The 16,321-nt window shown below is 33.8% G+C and overlaps 1 protein-coding gene across 6 annotated transcripts in view; it reads right to left on the minus strand.

Moving 5' to 3' along the window:
* Nucleotides 1-14,290: 14,290 nt before the first annotated feature.
* Nucleotides 14,291-16,321, minus strand: part of LOC142338570 (uncharacterized) — a 120,680-nt gene continuing 118,649 nt past the window's right edge. For all 6 annotated transcript variants that reach the window (XM_075388377.1, XM_075388395.1, XM_075388413.1 and 3 more), the window contains one exon: nt 14,291-15,709. In XM_075388377.1, coding sequence (XP_075244492.1) covers nt 15,444-15,709 — 266 coding nt within the window. In that variant the 3' untranslated portion in view covers nt 14,291-15,443. The remainder of the gene's footprint in view (nt 15,710-16,321) is intronic.

Below are 16,321 nucleotides of genomic sequence, written 5' to 3' on the forward strand. Positions count from 1 at the left end.
ATCCCAGAGTTTCAAGGACCTAATTTAAATTATTCACTGCAATTTGTTTTTTTAGATCAACTTTACGCGCGTTTTTGTGCTGCTAAGTTTAATAACATATTTCAGGATCTGTCAGATTAGAGAAAATTTCGTGAATTGATTAAATAAAGTGCAAAAAAATTTATCGGTTTTATTCCTCTGTTTCAAGAGTTCCTCATATGGCCATAAAAAAACTGCTGCAGTTTTTATCCATTTTGCTGACACTTTAAATCATTTTATTTTGATGGCAAATTTTCAGTCTAACTTTAATCGATTCAGGTTTTTGCGCCTTGCGTCTCCAACTAAAAGAATAAAAGAAATCCTACCTCTGAAATTTCGAATTTTAGAATTCCTTTTCTTTTCGCCATTAGATGAAAAATTATTAAAAAAAACTATTCAACTTTCACATTGTCGGAAAATTCTTAACATTTCCAGTTTGTTTCCTAAACTTAAGTAAAGTATAAATCATAAGCAATAAGCTCAACTTCGGAATTGCAATCGGTTTTCTTTTCGAAAAATTTGCACAAACAAGGTACACAGCATTGTTTAAAAAGTCATCATTGTGCTTCCTTAGAGAAAATATCTCATAATCAATGCATCGATGTACCCGAATTTGAAATAGTAATTCTACTTGCTAGTTTTTGCCTTTTTTTGCTAATAAAAGGCGTATAGGAGCCAGAATTTCTTCAGGTACACAAAAAACTTTAACTCCATAAAACTCTATTCAACAAACACCGTCACCCGATGAAACAAAAACTTGATCGGAAAACCTTCAAATTTAATTTCAAAAAAGTTTGATTGTAAATAGAAATCTTGACTCAGTAACTTGTGCCGCAAAAAAGACGTTAACATAAAGTGGGTTTTATAAATTATACAGCACAAAAACGTGTGACAAGATGGTTGAAATGTTGACGAAAATCGAAGACTCGTTTCTAAGTTCTTCTCTTAAAGATACCCATGTCTGTTTAACAACGATCCTGAGGAGTATTTGAAATTTTTTTATCTCTGTTTCGAAATACTTTTCTCTTAAACAAGTTGTCCTTTCCACTAGTTACATGCTATATAACAAAAAATAAAATCTAACTGTGGGCATAAAAACACAGGACAAAACAAAATATAATATTTTCGAGAAGAGGCGGTGGGTGGTGATCATGTATGTTTGGGTCAAATTAGGTGGGGCATTTTGTGCTGGCAGGGGTTAAATTTCTGGGGGGCTAGTTAGGTGGGGGGTGGGGGTATTTAGGATGCAAAATTGGGGGTTGGTAGGTGAGGCGGTGGTGTCTGTTGTTTGAACAAGTACGATTGAACATCATGGACAGAAAACTTTCCAAAAATATCTTCAATTCCGACCTTCAATTTTAAAAGCCGTTTGTATTTACTACTAATTGCAAACTAAGTTGCTGTTACGTTCATTATTTGAAAAAGAAGTCAACGTTCTGAAACAAAAGTCAAAGTTGGGAAAATCAAGTCAAAGTTCAAGTAACGAACAAACCTGCTTTGGTTAAAAATACAAAGCCTGAAGAGTACCGAAACAGTTCGAAGATTCGTGCATTTTAAACTCTTAACGAAGTTTATTAAATCAACTATAAAAAGGGGAAAAAGCGTTGACTGCCTAACTTAACTATAGAGTGATTGAAAGATGCAGACACAGATTATTTTGCTGGTGTGGATAGGTGGGGTGCTGGTGTAGTTGGAGAGGAGAGGGTGGGGATGCCGTGCGGTTCCAGTGGGATCGATAGGATTGGGTGCAGGTAGGTTGCGGCAGTTTATTAGCAGGGGGTGTCAGATAAAAGGTACGTTGGGGCACGGAGTGGGAATGGGTCACATGAAAGGGAGGCCAGGTACTTGGTAGGAGGTGAAAGCTGCACAAAATACTTTGAGTTCAATTTTTACAGGCAGTTCCTAATAGCTAAAAGTTAAACTGCGATACCATAAAGTCCAGTGTTTGAAAACAGAATTTAGCGTTTTAATATTAGAAGTAAGCGGCTAAAAGGAAATTTCAATGACTTCGAAATTATTTATGTTTACGAGAAACAATTCAGTATCCTATCTCCGAGAAAGTAGTTCCTTCTTTCCTAAAAGTAGTTTTGTTGCCCCCAAAAATATTGAAGAGTACCAGAAAAGGGACAAAATTTCAAGGTTCTGCTGAAAAAATTAGCAAAATTTTTTTAAACGTCGAAATTCTTGATGCTAATTTCTTCAAAAGTAATTTTATGCCACTGAAATCTATTTAATGATGCATCTTAATGCATCTGTGACTATTGAAAAAAAAATTAATCAAAAAACAGCACATTTCTGTAATCATGTTACCCGTTTAAATTTTAACAGGTTTTGGTCTAAAACAAATCAAAAATCAGAAAACTTAGCAAAAACAGGTAGAAACTGTTTTATTATCGGCTTAAAATTGATTCTTTGATCCCAGTTTCAGGCATTCCATGTCTTTTTTCCTATTTTGAAAAACTGGTCGAAAAAATGTTTGATCACATCTTACAAAAGAACATAGCAGGACAAGTCATGAATCACGAATTAGGCAAAACAGACAAACAAAGTTCCAGAAATTAAGAGAAAAAAAATTATAAGCATCAAAAGAAATTTAGCAGACATATCCTAGTCGATTTCCATGCTCTGAAAATTGGAAACCACAAAACTTTCCTGGTACTTAAAAAACGAAATTATTATGAATGTTTCTAATTCGTGAAACATAACTCTTCAAGATTTTTTTCCTGGTAAATCTTAAGGAACAACTGCGCTTCAGGCTTTCAAAAAGTGACTGCACATGCGAGGCAAACGGAAGCAAAAACCAAACAATTTAAATTGTAAATTAGCAAAACACTAAAGAGAAATTTATTCTCAAGTTGTCACTGAAGTCCTCAAAACCAAAATTTACCACAGCATTGTATTCTCCTTAACCCATACACAATTTTTGATAAATTTTCTTTAAATATAGAGAACAAAACACCGGAAAATGCTTGACTGCAATTGTCTGCGACTCGAAACTATCTACTATCTTATTTGCAAGACCTAGGAAAGCTTCACTGGCCCTAAATCAAAAAGTTTTCAAACAAAAAATCGCTCTACATTTTGTCTTTAAATTTGTCATTCTCGAACAAATAGCTCACAGCTGATAAACTAAACAGAAAATTACAGGCAAAAAACCTATGTTAAACTTAACCACGGTCAATTCAAACCCATTGAACATATTAGAGAGGAGGCGGTGGGGTTGCAGCGCAGTTCCAGTGGGATCGATAGGATCGGGTGCAGGTAGGCTGCAGCGGTATGTTAGCAGGAAGTGTTAGATGTGCAGGTACATTGGGGTACGGGGTGGGAATGGGTTACATGAAAGGGAGGCCAGGTACTTGGTAGGAGGTGAAAGCTCCACAAAATATTTTTGAGCTAAAATTTCACAAGCAATTCCTAATAAGTAAAAGTTAAATTGAGATACCATAAAGTCCAGTTTTTGAAAACATAAGTTAGGGTTTCAATATTTAAAGTAAGCGGCTAAAAAGAAATTTCCATGACTAACCAACCATTGAAAACCTAAAACACAAAAATATCCTTATTAAAAAACCTCAAAATAATATTGAAACTATTAATTTTTGTCAATAAAAAGTTAAAATCAATAACTCTTATCCATCAGGCAAGTCCGCGCAAAAGAGTTACTGAATGCTAACGAGGAGCGTGGTTTAAGATTAAGAAACAAGGAAAGAAAAAAATAATCAAAAATTAATAATCATTTCGCGAAAAATTCATTAATAATTAGTTTGAACTCTCTTCCAAACCCAAACTGTTGTCACTAGGGCCCGCAAGACAATTAATGTGAAGAATAACCGACAAGTATGCATCTGAAGAATGTGTGGAGGAAATTTGTGCAGCAAAGAAAAATGACAGAAAACAAAAACATGAAAAAGTTTGGGATTTTCAACAAATCTACATAAAAAATGTGATGTTAACAACTTCGAAATCATTTGTTTCCGAGAAAGTTTTCTCTATCCTATCTTCGAGAAAGTAGTCCCTTCATTCCTAAAAAAGTTTCATTTCCCCAAATAATTAAAGGGACGAATTTTCAAAGTTTTGAAAAAATTAGCAAAATTTTTCTTAAGTCAAAATTCTTGATGCTAATTTCTCCAAAACTATTTTTATGTCGCTAAATTCTATTTGATGATGCATCTTCATTCATCTGTGACTGTTTGAAAAATTTATTTGTAAAAAGAACAGACAGAACTTTTCTGATAGCATGTTATCCGTTTAAGTTATAATCAGTTTTGGTCTAAAACAATTTGAAATTTAGAGAAGTTAGCGAAAACAGGGAAAAACTTTTATTCTCGGCTGAAAATTCATTTTTGACCTCCGTTTTAAGCATTTTGTCACTTTTTGTTGTTTTGAAAAACTGGACGCAAAAAAGTTTGATCACATCTTATAAAAAACATAGCAGGACAAGTCATGAATCACGAATTAGGCAAAACAGACAAACAAAGTTCCAGAAATTAAGAGAACAAAAATTAAAAGCATCAAAAGAAATTCAGCAGACATATCCTAGTCGATTTCCATGCTTTGAAATTTGGAAACCACAAAACTTTCCTGGTACTTAAAAAACGAAATTATTATGAATATTTCTAATTCGTGAAACATAAGTCTTCGAGATTTTTTTCCTGGTAAATCTTTAAGAATAACAGCGCTTCAGGCTTGCAAAAAGTGACTGCACATGAGAGACAAACGGAAGCAAAAACCACAAAAATTAAATTGTAAATTAGCAAAACACTAAAGAGAAATTTATTCTCAAGTTGTCACTGAAGTCCTCAAAACCAAAATTTACCACAGCATTGTATTCTCCTTATCCCATACACAATCTTTGATAAATTTCCTTAAATATAGAGAACAAAACACCGGAAAATGCTTGGCAGCAATTGTCTGCGACTCGAAAATATCTACTATCTTATTTGCAAGACCTAGGAAAGCTTCACTGGCCCTAAATCAAAAACAATTTTCAAACAAATTGAAAGGAGATGCAAAAATGGCTATCAATTTTGTCTTTAAATTTGTCATTCTCGAACAAATAGCTCACAGCTGATAAACTAAACAGAAAATAACAGGCAAAAAAACCTATGTTAAACTTAACCACGGTCAATTCAAACCCATTGAACATATTGAAGAGGAGGCGGTGGGGATGCAGCGCGGTTCCAGTGGGATCGATAGGATTGGGAGCAGGTAGGCTGGGGCGGTATTTTTGCAGGAAGTGTTAGATGTGCAGGTATATTGGGGTACGGGGTGGGAATGGGTTACATGAAAGGGAGGCCAGGTACTTGGTAGGAGGTGAAAGCTCCACAAAATACTTTTGAGCTAAAATTTCACAAGCAATTCCTAATAAGTAAAAGTTAAATTGAGATACCATAAAGTAGTTTTTGAAAACATAAGTTAGCGTTCCAATATTTAAAGTAAGCGGCTAAAAAGAAATTTCCATGACTAACCAACCATTGAGGACCTAAAACACAAAAATATCCTTATTAAAAAACCTCAAAATAATATTGAAACTATTAATTTTTGTCAATAAAAAGTTAATATAAATAACTCTTATCCATCAGGCAAGTCCGCACAAAAGAGTTACTGAATGCTAACGAGGAACCTGGTTTAAGATTAAGAAACAAGGAAAGAAAAAAATAATCAAAAATTAATAATCATTTCGCGAAAAATTCATTAATAATTAGTTTGAACTCTCTTCCAAACCCAAACTGTTGTCACTAGGGCCCGCAAGACAATTAATGTGAAGAATAACCGACAAGTATGCATCTGAAGAATGTGTGGAGGATATTTGTGCAGCAAAGAAAAATGACAGAAAACAAAAACATGAAAAAGTTTGGGCTTTTCAACAAATCTCCATAAAAAATGTGATGTTAACAATTTCGAAATCATTTGTTTCGGAGAAAGTATTCTCTATCCTATCTTCGAGAAAGTAGTCCCTTCATTCCTAAAAAAAGTTTCATTTCCCCAAATAATTAAAGAGGACCAGAAAAGGGACAAATTTTCAAAGTTTTGAAAAAATTAGCAAAATTTTTGAGTCAAAATTCTTGATGCTATTTTCTCCAAAAATAATTTTATGTCGCTAAATTCTATTTAATGATGCATCTTAATTCATCTGTGACTGTTTCAAAAACTTACTTGAAAAAAGAACAGGCAGAACTTTTCTCATAGCATATTATCCGTTTAATTTATAATCGGTTTTGGTTTAAAACAATTTAAAAATTAGAGAAGTTAGCGAAAACAGGGAAGAACTTTTATTCTCGGCTGAAAATTGATTTTTTGACCTAAGTTTCAGTCATTTTATCACTTTTTGGTGTTTTGAAAAACTGGACGCAAAAAAAGTTTGATCACATCTTATAAAACACATAGCAAGACAAGTCATCATTCACGAATTAGGCAAAACAGACAAACAAAGTTCCAGAAATTAAAAGAACAAAAATTATAAGCATCAAAAGAAATTCAGCATACATATCCTAGTCGATTTCCATGCTTTGAAATTTGGAAAGCACAAAACTTTCCTGGTACTTAAAAAACGAAATTATTATGAATGTTTCTAATTCGTGGAACTTAAGTCTTCAAGATTTTTTTCCTGGTGAATCTTGAGGAACAACTGCGTTTCAAGCCTACGAAAAATTGACTGCACATGAGAGACAAACGGAAGCAAAAACCACAAAATTTAAATTGTAAATTAGCAAAACAATAAAGAGAAATTTATTCTCAAGTTGTCACTGAAGTCCTCAAAACCAAAACTTATCACACCATTGTATTCTCATTAACCCATCAACAATCCTTGAAAAATCTTCTTTAAATCTAGAGATCGAAACACTGGAAAATCCTTGAAAGCAATTGTCTGCGACTCGAGACTCTACTATCTTATTTGCAAGACCTAGGAAATTTTCACTGGCCCTAAATCAAAAAGAGTTTTCAAACAAAAACAAAGGAATTGCAAAAAATCTATCAATTTTGTCTTTAACAACAAGTACCTCATAGTAGCTCATAGCTGATAAATAAACATAGAAAACTAACCGCAAAAACTTAACCACGGTCATTTCAAAACCCACTGAACAGATTGGAGAGGATGGGGTGGGGATAACGTGCGGTTCCAGTGAGACCAAGATGATGGGGTGCAGGTAGGCTGGGGCGTCATGTTAGCAGGAAGTGTTAGATGTGCAGGTACGTTGGGGCACGGGGTGGGAATAGGCTACATGAAAGTGAGGCCAGGTAATTGGTAGTTGAAAACTCGACAAAATACATTTCAGTTAAATTGAGATACCATAAAGTCCAGTAATTGAAAACAGAAGTTAGCGTTTCAGTATTAAAGGGAAGCGGCTAAAAAGAAATTTCCATGACTAACCAACCACTGCAAACCGAAAACACAAAAAGTCCTTATTTATTAAAAAACCTCAAAATTAATAGTGAAACTATTAATTTTTGTCAATAAAATATAAAATCAATAAATCTTCTCATTAGGCAAGTCCGCAAAAAAGAGTCATTCAATGCTGACAAGACGCCTGATTTAAGATTAAGAAACAATGACAGAAAAATATCAATCAAAAATCAATAATCATTTCGCGAAAAATTCAATAATAATTAGTTTGAACTCTCTTCCAAATCCAACCTGTTGTCACGAGGGCCCACAAGGCAATTAATGTGAAGCATAACCGACAAGTATGCAGCTGAAAAATGTGCGGAGGAAAAATGTGCAGCAAAAAAAATGACAGAAAACAAAAACAAGAAAAGGTTTGGGATTTTCAACAAATCTCCATAAAAAATGTGATGTTAATAACTTAGAAATTTCGTATGTTTCCGAGAAACTATTCAGTATCATATCTTTTAGAAATTTAGAAAACAAAAATTGCGGCGGTATGTTAGCAGGAAGTGCTAGATGTGCAGGTACGTTGGGGCACGGGGTGGGAATGGGTTACATGAAAGGGAGGCCAGGTACTTGGTAAGAGGTGAAAGCTGCACAAAATACTTTTGAGTTAAAATTTTACAGGCAGTTCCTAATAAATTTAAGTTGAATTAAGATACCATAAAGTCCAGTTTTTGAAAGCAGAAGATAGCGTTTCAATATTAAAAGTAAGCGGCTAAAAAGAAATTTCCATGACTAAACAACCATTGCAAACCTAAAACACAAAAAAAAATCCTTTTTTATTAAAAAACCTCAAAATTAATATTGAAGCTATTAATTTTTGTCAATAAAAAGTTAAAATCAATAACTCTTCTCAGAATGTGCGGAGGGAAATAGTGCAGCAAAGAAAAATGACAGAAAACAAAAACATGAAAAAGTTTGGGATTTTCAACAAATCTCCATAGAAAATGTGATGTTAATAACTTCAAAATCATTTGTTTCCGAGACACTATTCAGTATCCTGTCTTTGGGAAAGTAATCCCTTCATTCCTAAAAGTAGTTTCATTGCCCCAAACAATTAAAGAGGACCAGAAAAGGGACAAATTTTCAAAGTTTTGAAAAAAATAGCAAAATTTTGAAAAATTAGCAAAATTTTTTTAAAGTCAAAATTCTTGATGCTAATTTCTCCAAAACTAATTTTTTGTCACTAAAATCTATTTAATGATGCATCTTAAGGCATCTGTGACTATTTGAAAAAATTAGTTGAAAAAAGAACAATTTTTCTGATAGCATGTGATCCGTTTAAGTTATGATCGGTTTTGGTCTAAAACAATTTAAAAATTAGAGAAGTTAGCGAAAACAGAGAACTTTTGTTTTCGGCTGAAAATTGATTTTTTTGACCTTAGTTTCATTTTATCTCTTTTTGATGTTTTGAAAAACTGGACGCAAAAAAAGTTTGATCACATCTTATAAAAAACATAGCAGGACAAGTAATGAATCACGAATTAGGCAAAACAGACAAACAAGATTCCAGATATTAAGAGAACAAAAAACATAAGCATCCGGAGAAATTCAGCAGACATACCCCAGTCGATATGCATGCTTTGAAAATTTGAAAACCACAAAACATTCCTGGTACTTAAAAAAAACGAAATTATTATGAATGTTTCAAATTCATGAAACTTAAGTCTTCAAGACTTCTTTTCCTGGTAAAACTCAAAGAACACCTGCGTTTCAAGCTTGCAGAAATTGACTGCACATGAGAGACAAACAGAAGCAAAAACGACGAAATTTAAAAAATCGTAAATTAGCAAAACACTAAAGAAAAATTTATTCTCAAGTTGTCACTGAAGTCCTCAAAACCAAAACTTATCACACCATTGTATTCTCATTAACCCATCAACAATCCTTGAAAAATCTTCTTTAAATCTGGAGATCGAAACACTGGAAAATTCTTGAAAGCAATTGTCTGCGACTCGAAACTATCTACTATCTTATTTGCAAGACCTAGGAAATTTTCGCTGGCCCTAAATCAAAAAGAGTTTTCAAACAAAAACAAAGGAATTGCAAAAAATCTATCAATTTTGTCTTTAACAACAAGTAGCTCATAGTAGCTCATAGCTGATAAATAAACATAGAAAGATAACCGCAAAAACTTAACCACGGTCAATTCAAAACCCACTGAACATATTGGAGAGGATGGGGTGGGGATAACGTGCGGTTCCAGTGAGACCAAGATGATGGGGTGCAGGTAGGCTGGGGCGTCATGTTAGCAGGAAGTGTTAGATGTGCAGGTACGTTGGGGCACGGGGTGGGAATAGGTTACATAAAAGTGAGGCCAGGTAATTGGTAGTTGAAAACTCGACAAAATACATTTCAGTTAAATTGAGATACCATAAAGTCCAGTAATTGAAAACAGAAGTTAGCGTTTCAGTATTAAAAGGAAGCGGCTAAAAAGAAATTTCCATGACTAACCAACCACTGCAAACCGAAAACACAAAAAGTCCTTATTAAAAAACCTCAAAATTAATAGTGAAACTATTAATTTTTGTCAATAAAATATAAAATCAATAACTCTTCTCATTAGGCAAGTCCACAAAAAAGAGTTACAGCTAACAAGATACCTGGTTTAAGATTAAGAAACAAGGAGAGAAAAATATCAATCAAAAATAAATAATCAATTCGCGAAAAATTCATTAATAATTAGTTTGAACTCTCTTCCAAATCCAAACTGTTGTCACTAGGGCCCACAAGACAATAAATGTGAAGAATAAGCAACAAGTATGTCGCTGAACAATGTGCAGAGGGAAATAGTGCAGCAAAGAAAAATGACAGAAAACAAGAACATGAAAAATTTGGGATTTTCAACAAATCTCCATAGAAAATGTGATGTTAATAACTTCGAAATCATTTGTTTCCGAGACACTATTCAGTATCCTGTCTTTGGGAAAGTAGTCCCTTCATTCCTAAAAGTAGTTTCATTGCCTCAAACAATTAAAGAGGTCCAGAAAAGGGACAATTTTCAAAGTTTTGAAAAATTTAGCAAAATTCTTTTAAAGTCAAAATTTTTTATTCTAATTTCTCCACTACTAATTTTATGTCGCTAAAATCTATTCAATGATGCATCTGACCATTTGACAAAAAATAATTGAAAAAAGAAAAAATAATTGAAAAAATAATTGATAGCTTGTTATCCGTTTAAGTTATAATCGGTTTTGGTCTAAAACAATTTAAAAACTAGAGAAGTTAGCGAGAACAGGGAAAAACTTTTATTCTCGGCTGAAAATTGATTTTTGACCTTAATTTCAAGCATTTTATCACTTTTTGTTGTGAAAGTTTATCACTTTATGTCTGCCAAAGAAATTCAGCAGACATATCCTAATCGATTTGCATGCTTTGAAAATTTGAAAACCACAAAACATTCTTGGTACTTAGAAAAAAAACGAAATTATTATGAATGTTTCTAATTCATGAAACTTAAGCCTTCAAAATTTTTTCCTGGTAAAACTGAAAGAACAAATGCGCTTCAAGCTTGCAAAAAATTGACTGCACATCAGCAAAAAACAGAAGCAAAAACGACAAAGATTAAAAAATTGTAAATTAGCAAAACACTAAAGAGAAATTTATTCTCAAGTTGTCACTGAAGTCCTCAAAACCAAAATTTACCACACCATTGTATTCTCATTAACCCATACACAATCTTTGAAAAAATTTTCTGTAAATCTAGAGATAAAAACACCGGAAAATCTTTCAAAGCTATTGTCTGCGACTCTAAACTATCTACTATTTTATTTGCAAGACCTATGAAGGTTTCACTGGCCCTAAATTGAAAGGAATTGCAAAAATCGCTATCAATTTTGTCTTCAAGTTTGCCATTCTCGGAGAAATAGCTCATAGCTGATAAATTAAACATGGAAAACAACTGGCATAAAAACGTATTTTAAACGTAATCACGGTAAATTCAAAACCATTGAATATATTGGAGAGAAGGGGGTGGGGATGCCGTGCGGTTCCAGTGGGATCGATAGGATGGGGTCAAGTAGGCTGGGGCGGTATGTTAACAGGAAGTGTTAGATATGCAGGTACGTTGGGGCACGGGTTGGGAATGGGTTACATGAAAGGGGGGGCCAGGTACTTTGTAGGAGGTGAAAGCTCCACAAAATAATTTTGAGTTAAAATTTTACAGGCAGTTCCTAATAAGTTAAAGTTAAATTGAGATACCATAAAGTCCAGTTTTTGAAAACATAAGTTAGCGTTTCAATATTAAAAGTAAGCGGCTAAAAAGAAATTTCCATGACTGACCAACCATTGCAAACCCAAAACACAAAAAATCCTTGTTTATTAAAAAACCTCAAAATTAATATTGAAACTATTAATTTTTGTCAATAAAAAGTTAAAATCAATAACAAAGAAGAGTCATTGAATGCTGACAAGACGCCTGGTTTAAGATTAAGAAACAAGGACAGAAAAATATCAATCAAAAATTAAGAATCATTTCGCGAAAAATTCATTAATAATTAGTTTGAACTCTCTTCCAAAACCAAACTGTTGTCACTAGTGCCCACAAGACAATTAATGTGAAGCATATCCGACAAGTATGTAGCTGAAAAATGCGCGGAGTAAAAATGTGCAGCAAAGAAAAATGACAGAAAACAAAAACATGAAAAAGTTTGGGATTTTTCAACAAATCTCCATAGAAAATGTGATGTTAATAACTTAGAAATTTCGTATGTTTCCGAGAAACTATTCAGTATCATATCTTTTAGAAATTTAGAAAACAAAAATTGCGGCGGTATGTTAGCAGGAAGTGCTAGATGTGCAGGTACGTTGGGGCACGGGGTGGGAATGGGTTACATGAAAGGGAGGCCAGGTACTTGGTAAGAGGTGAAAGCTGCACAAAATACTTTTGAGTTAAAATTTTACAGGCAGTTCCTAATAAATTTAAGTTGAATTAAGATACCATAAAGTCCAGTTTTTGAAAGCAGAAGATAGCGTTTCAATATTAAAAGTAAGCGGCTAAAAAGAAATTTCCATGACTAAACAACCATTGCAAACCTAAAACACAAAAAAAAATCCTTATTAATTCATTTGCCTCAATCAATTAAAGAGGACCAGAAAAGCGACAAATTTTCAAAGTTTTGTAAAAATTAGCAAAAATTCTTTTAAGTCGAAATTCTTGATGCTAATTTCTCCAAAACTAATTTTAGGTCGCTAAAATCTATTTAATGATGCATCTTAATGCATCTGTGACTGTTTGAAAAAATTAGTTGAAAAAAGAAGAGAACTTTTCTGATAGCATGTTATCCGTTTAAGTTATGATCGGTTTTGATCTAAAACAATTTAAAAATTAGAGAAACGTTAGCGAAAACAGGAAAAAAACCTTTATTTTCGGCTGAAAATTGATTTTTTGAGCTTAGTTTCATTTTATCTCTTTTTGATGTTTTGAAAAACTGGACGCAAAAAAAAGTTTGATCACATCTTATAAAAAACATAGCAGGACAAGTATTGAATCACGAATTAGGCAAACAGACAAACAAGGTTCCAGATATTAAGAGAACAAAAAACATCAGCATCTAAAGAAATTCAGCAGACATACCCTAGTCGATATGCATGCTTTGAAAACCACAAAACATTACTTGTACTTAAAAAAACGAAATTATTATGAATGTTTCAAATTCATGAAACTTAAGTCTTCAAGACTTCTTTTCCTGGTAAAACTCAAAGAACAACTGCGTTTCAAGCTTGCAAAAATTGACTGCACATGAGAGACAAACAGAAGCAAAAACGACAAAGTTTAAAAAATCGTAAATTAGCAAAACAATAAAGAGAAATTTATTCTCAAGTTGTCACTGAAGTCCTCAAAACCAAAATTTACCACATCATTGTATTCTCATTAACCCATACACAATCTTTGAAAAATTTTCTGTAAATCTAGAGATAAAAACACCGGAAAATCCTTGAAAGCATTTGTCTGCGACTCTAAACTATCTACTATCTTATTTGCAAGACCTAGGAAAGTTTCACTGGCCCTAAATCAAAAACAATTTTCAAACAAATTGAAAGGAGTTGGAAAAATCGCTATCAATTTTGTGTTTAAGTTTGGCATTCTCGAACAAATAGCTCATAGCTGATAAATTAAACATAGAAAATTACTGGCAAAAAACCTATTTGAAACTTAACCACGGTCAATTCAAACCCATTGAACATTAATTTAAAGGTATCTGGGAAAACGTAATTTGTGCTCAGAACTCTAAAAGGCTTTTTCACCTTGAATTTAGTGTCCGCACTTTAAGCGTTTGCCAGGCTACAAACGCCAGCTCAGGGCGTCCAATGATACTTCAAGCCCACTGAAAGCTCAGTACCTCTACATCCTCAGAAACTAAAACCCTAACATTTTTTTAAAAATTCCGAGCATTGCAAAACAAAGCGCAGAAACGGTCGAGCAAAAATTTTGCTTAAGACACACTTTTACCATAAATGCTTCTCATTCGAGAGCAATTGATCAGACGAGTATCAAAAACTGTCTAGCCGAAGAGGAAAGGTAGGTTTTATATAGAGAAACGTCGGATATCGGATATTTTTAAGCTCCTTATATATCAAAGATTGCGCATGAGAGGGACCGGAGCATTGCTGGCGCTTGTTTAAATTTCAGCATAGTTAGTCTTGGATGACCAATTTTCAGATTGACCTTCACGGGGAGCACATCCATCTAATTTTACAATGGCAAAATCATATCTGCAATCTGTTTGAATGAGTTGCAAATGAATGATTTGCAGCATTAAATAAATATTTGAACATTTGCAATACACATTTTGAACCCGTCTGACTTTCTATACAAGATAATATTCATATGTTGTTTACTATATGATTGTTACCTGTATCCTACCATGAACTCAGATCTGTTCATTTGGAAATAGAATATGAATTAATCAATTTCATTTTGGACAAGTATAAAAAATATCAAGCACTTTACATAGCAGTATTTATCAAAACCAAATAGTGACAACCTAGAGATTTGTTTTAATCACAGTACTTCTGTAGTATAAATTAGATTGAAAGTGAAAAATAGACAGTTCTACCTCAGCATAAACACAAACACCAACCATCATTGCATGAACACAAATCACCTTCATTGCCACAAACATCAACTGATATTCTATCAATAGCATTAGAGAGGAGGAGGAGGAGAGATAGATATTTTTAAATACACTACAACTCACTGCCATTACTAGTAAAGCATTAATAACAAAAACCAGTCAAATGTTTTCAAACTTAAAACTGTCTTGATTTTTTTATCTATTCTGTTTCGCAACCCCCTCCCCAGTGGTTTTTATGACCGCCGGGTACAAATATTGTGTTGTAATGTAGCACGTTACTATGTAAAAATAACAGCCCTTTTACTATGTAAAAAACGGCCTGGGGGCCGAAACAGAATAAATTATTGTTTTTTAAAATGTCTACAAAATCTGACTGGGTTTTTTTTATAAGAAACAAAGTATTTCGAAAACTACTTGAAATGGAACAGAAAAGGTAAAGCAGAATGATAGCATGTCAGGCGAATTACTGTTTATTCATATAAAAGGAAAGAGTTATTCAAAAAGCGATCGAATTGCTAATATTGAATGTGCAACGTAGCGTTGATGCATAGTTAATTAATAATACAAAGGGCATTTTAATTATAGTTCTCTTTTCAAAAACTAACGACATCGCAATGGCCAAATCTTTCATAATCGTAATCAAATTACCTTACTAAGGTGAATGGGAATCATTTACTGCAATAACTCATTGAACAGTTTTGAGTTTTCCGACATATTAAGGGCACGGTCCTTGAATGGGTGTACTCAGGACAAGAAGTTCAAATAGTACATCCCGACACTACTTCGAAAAACCCCCGTTTGGGCTTCAGAATTAAGATAAATCGATAAGTTAATGAAAACAATGATGGGGACAAAAATGTCTAGTTTTTAAGATTGGAAAAGTTTTGAAAAAGTGTGTACAAGTGAAACACTGGGTGTGATAATTTTAGCGGGCGGGGCGCGTCGCTTTGTCCGCTTTCTATCTACGCTTGTTGCCCATATACTGCTGCGTCATTAGTGTAAGCACCAATGAACGACCCATCCTCGTTGTACCCGTCCAAGTCATCGTCTCCCCCGAACGGGTCGTTGAAAGAGTCGTCGTCCAGATTGAGAGGTCCAACCTTGCCATGTGGAGATATGAAAGGGAGCTGAGTCTCGTCTGGGACGTACTCATTGAACCTATTCGTCTCGTCTTTTCTCGGCAGGAACTCAATGTCTTTCGGCTTGAAGCGCGACTCGTTTCTTTGCACTGAAACAAGATGTAAAGGTTACGTGACTCAGACCAAGTCACTGCCAACTTGAGAAATTAAACTATTACAGCGTGACGATTTGGGATGTTAGCTAGGAAGTGAATTCGATAAAGTCAAGTAACTGTTTCAAAACATTCACTGCGAATGTAGTTAATCTTCTGGCATTGTATGTAGGAACTTCTGTCGTTCCAAAATCGGACTATCTCCCTTTTATACCTTGCATGCACGAGTTTTAATCAGCGTCGTTTGCAAAATTGGAGCCAATTTGTTTCCTCTCATTACTCGTAGAATATGACCACTACCTATTATTGTAATAGCTAGTTGCACCATCGGCTATACGCACAATTTAAGCTTATCGCAGAAGTGTCAAGATGTTCCAAGTGATGTACACATATTATACGCTTATTAACATCATATACAGATAGGCTATGCTCTATGGCACCGATTATCGAATACACTGCTTCAATTTGACTTCTCATTGACGACAAAAACTCGAGAAAAAAACGAAGATCTTTAAAAAAGACGGCTCCAATATATTCCAAATCTTCCCAAATGCAAAAATCACAATAACACTAATATCAGCCTCGCTATTGGGTTACGTCTGGCTGTTA

This window comes from Convolutriloba macropyga, chromosome 1 (assembly GCF_964194025.1).
Source record: "Convolutriloba macropyga chromosome 1, txConMacr16.3, whole genome shotgun sequence".
NCBI lineage: Eukaryota > Metazoa > Xenacoelomorpha > Acoela > Convolutidae > Convolutriloba > Convolutriloba macropyga.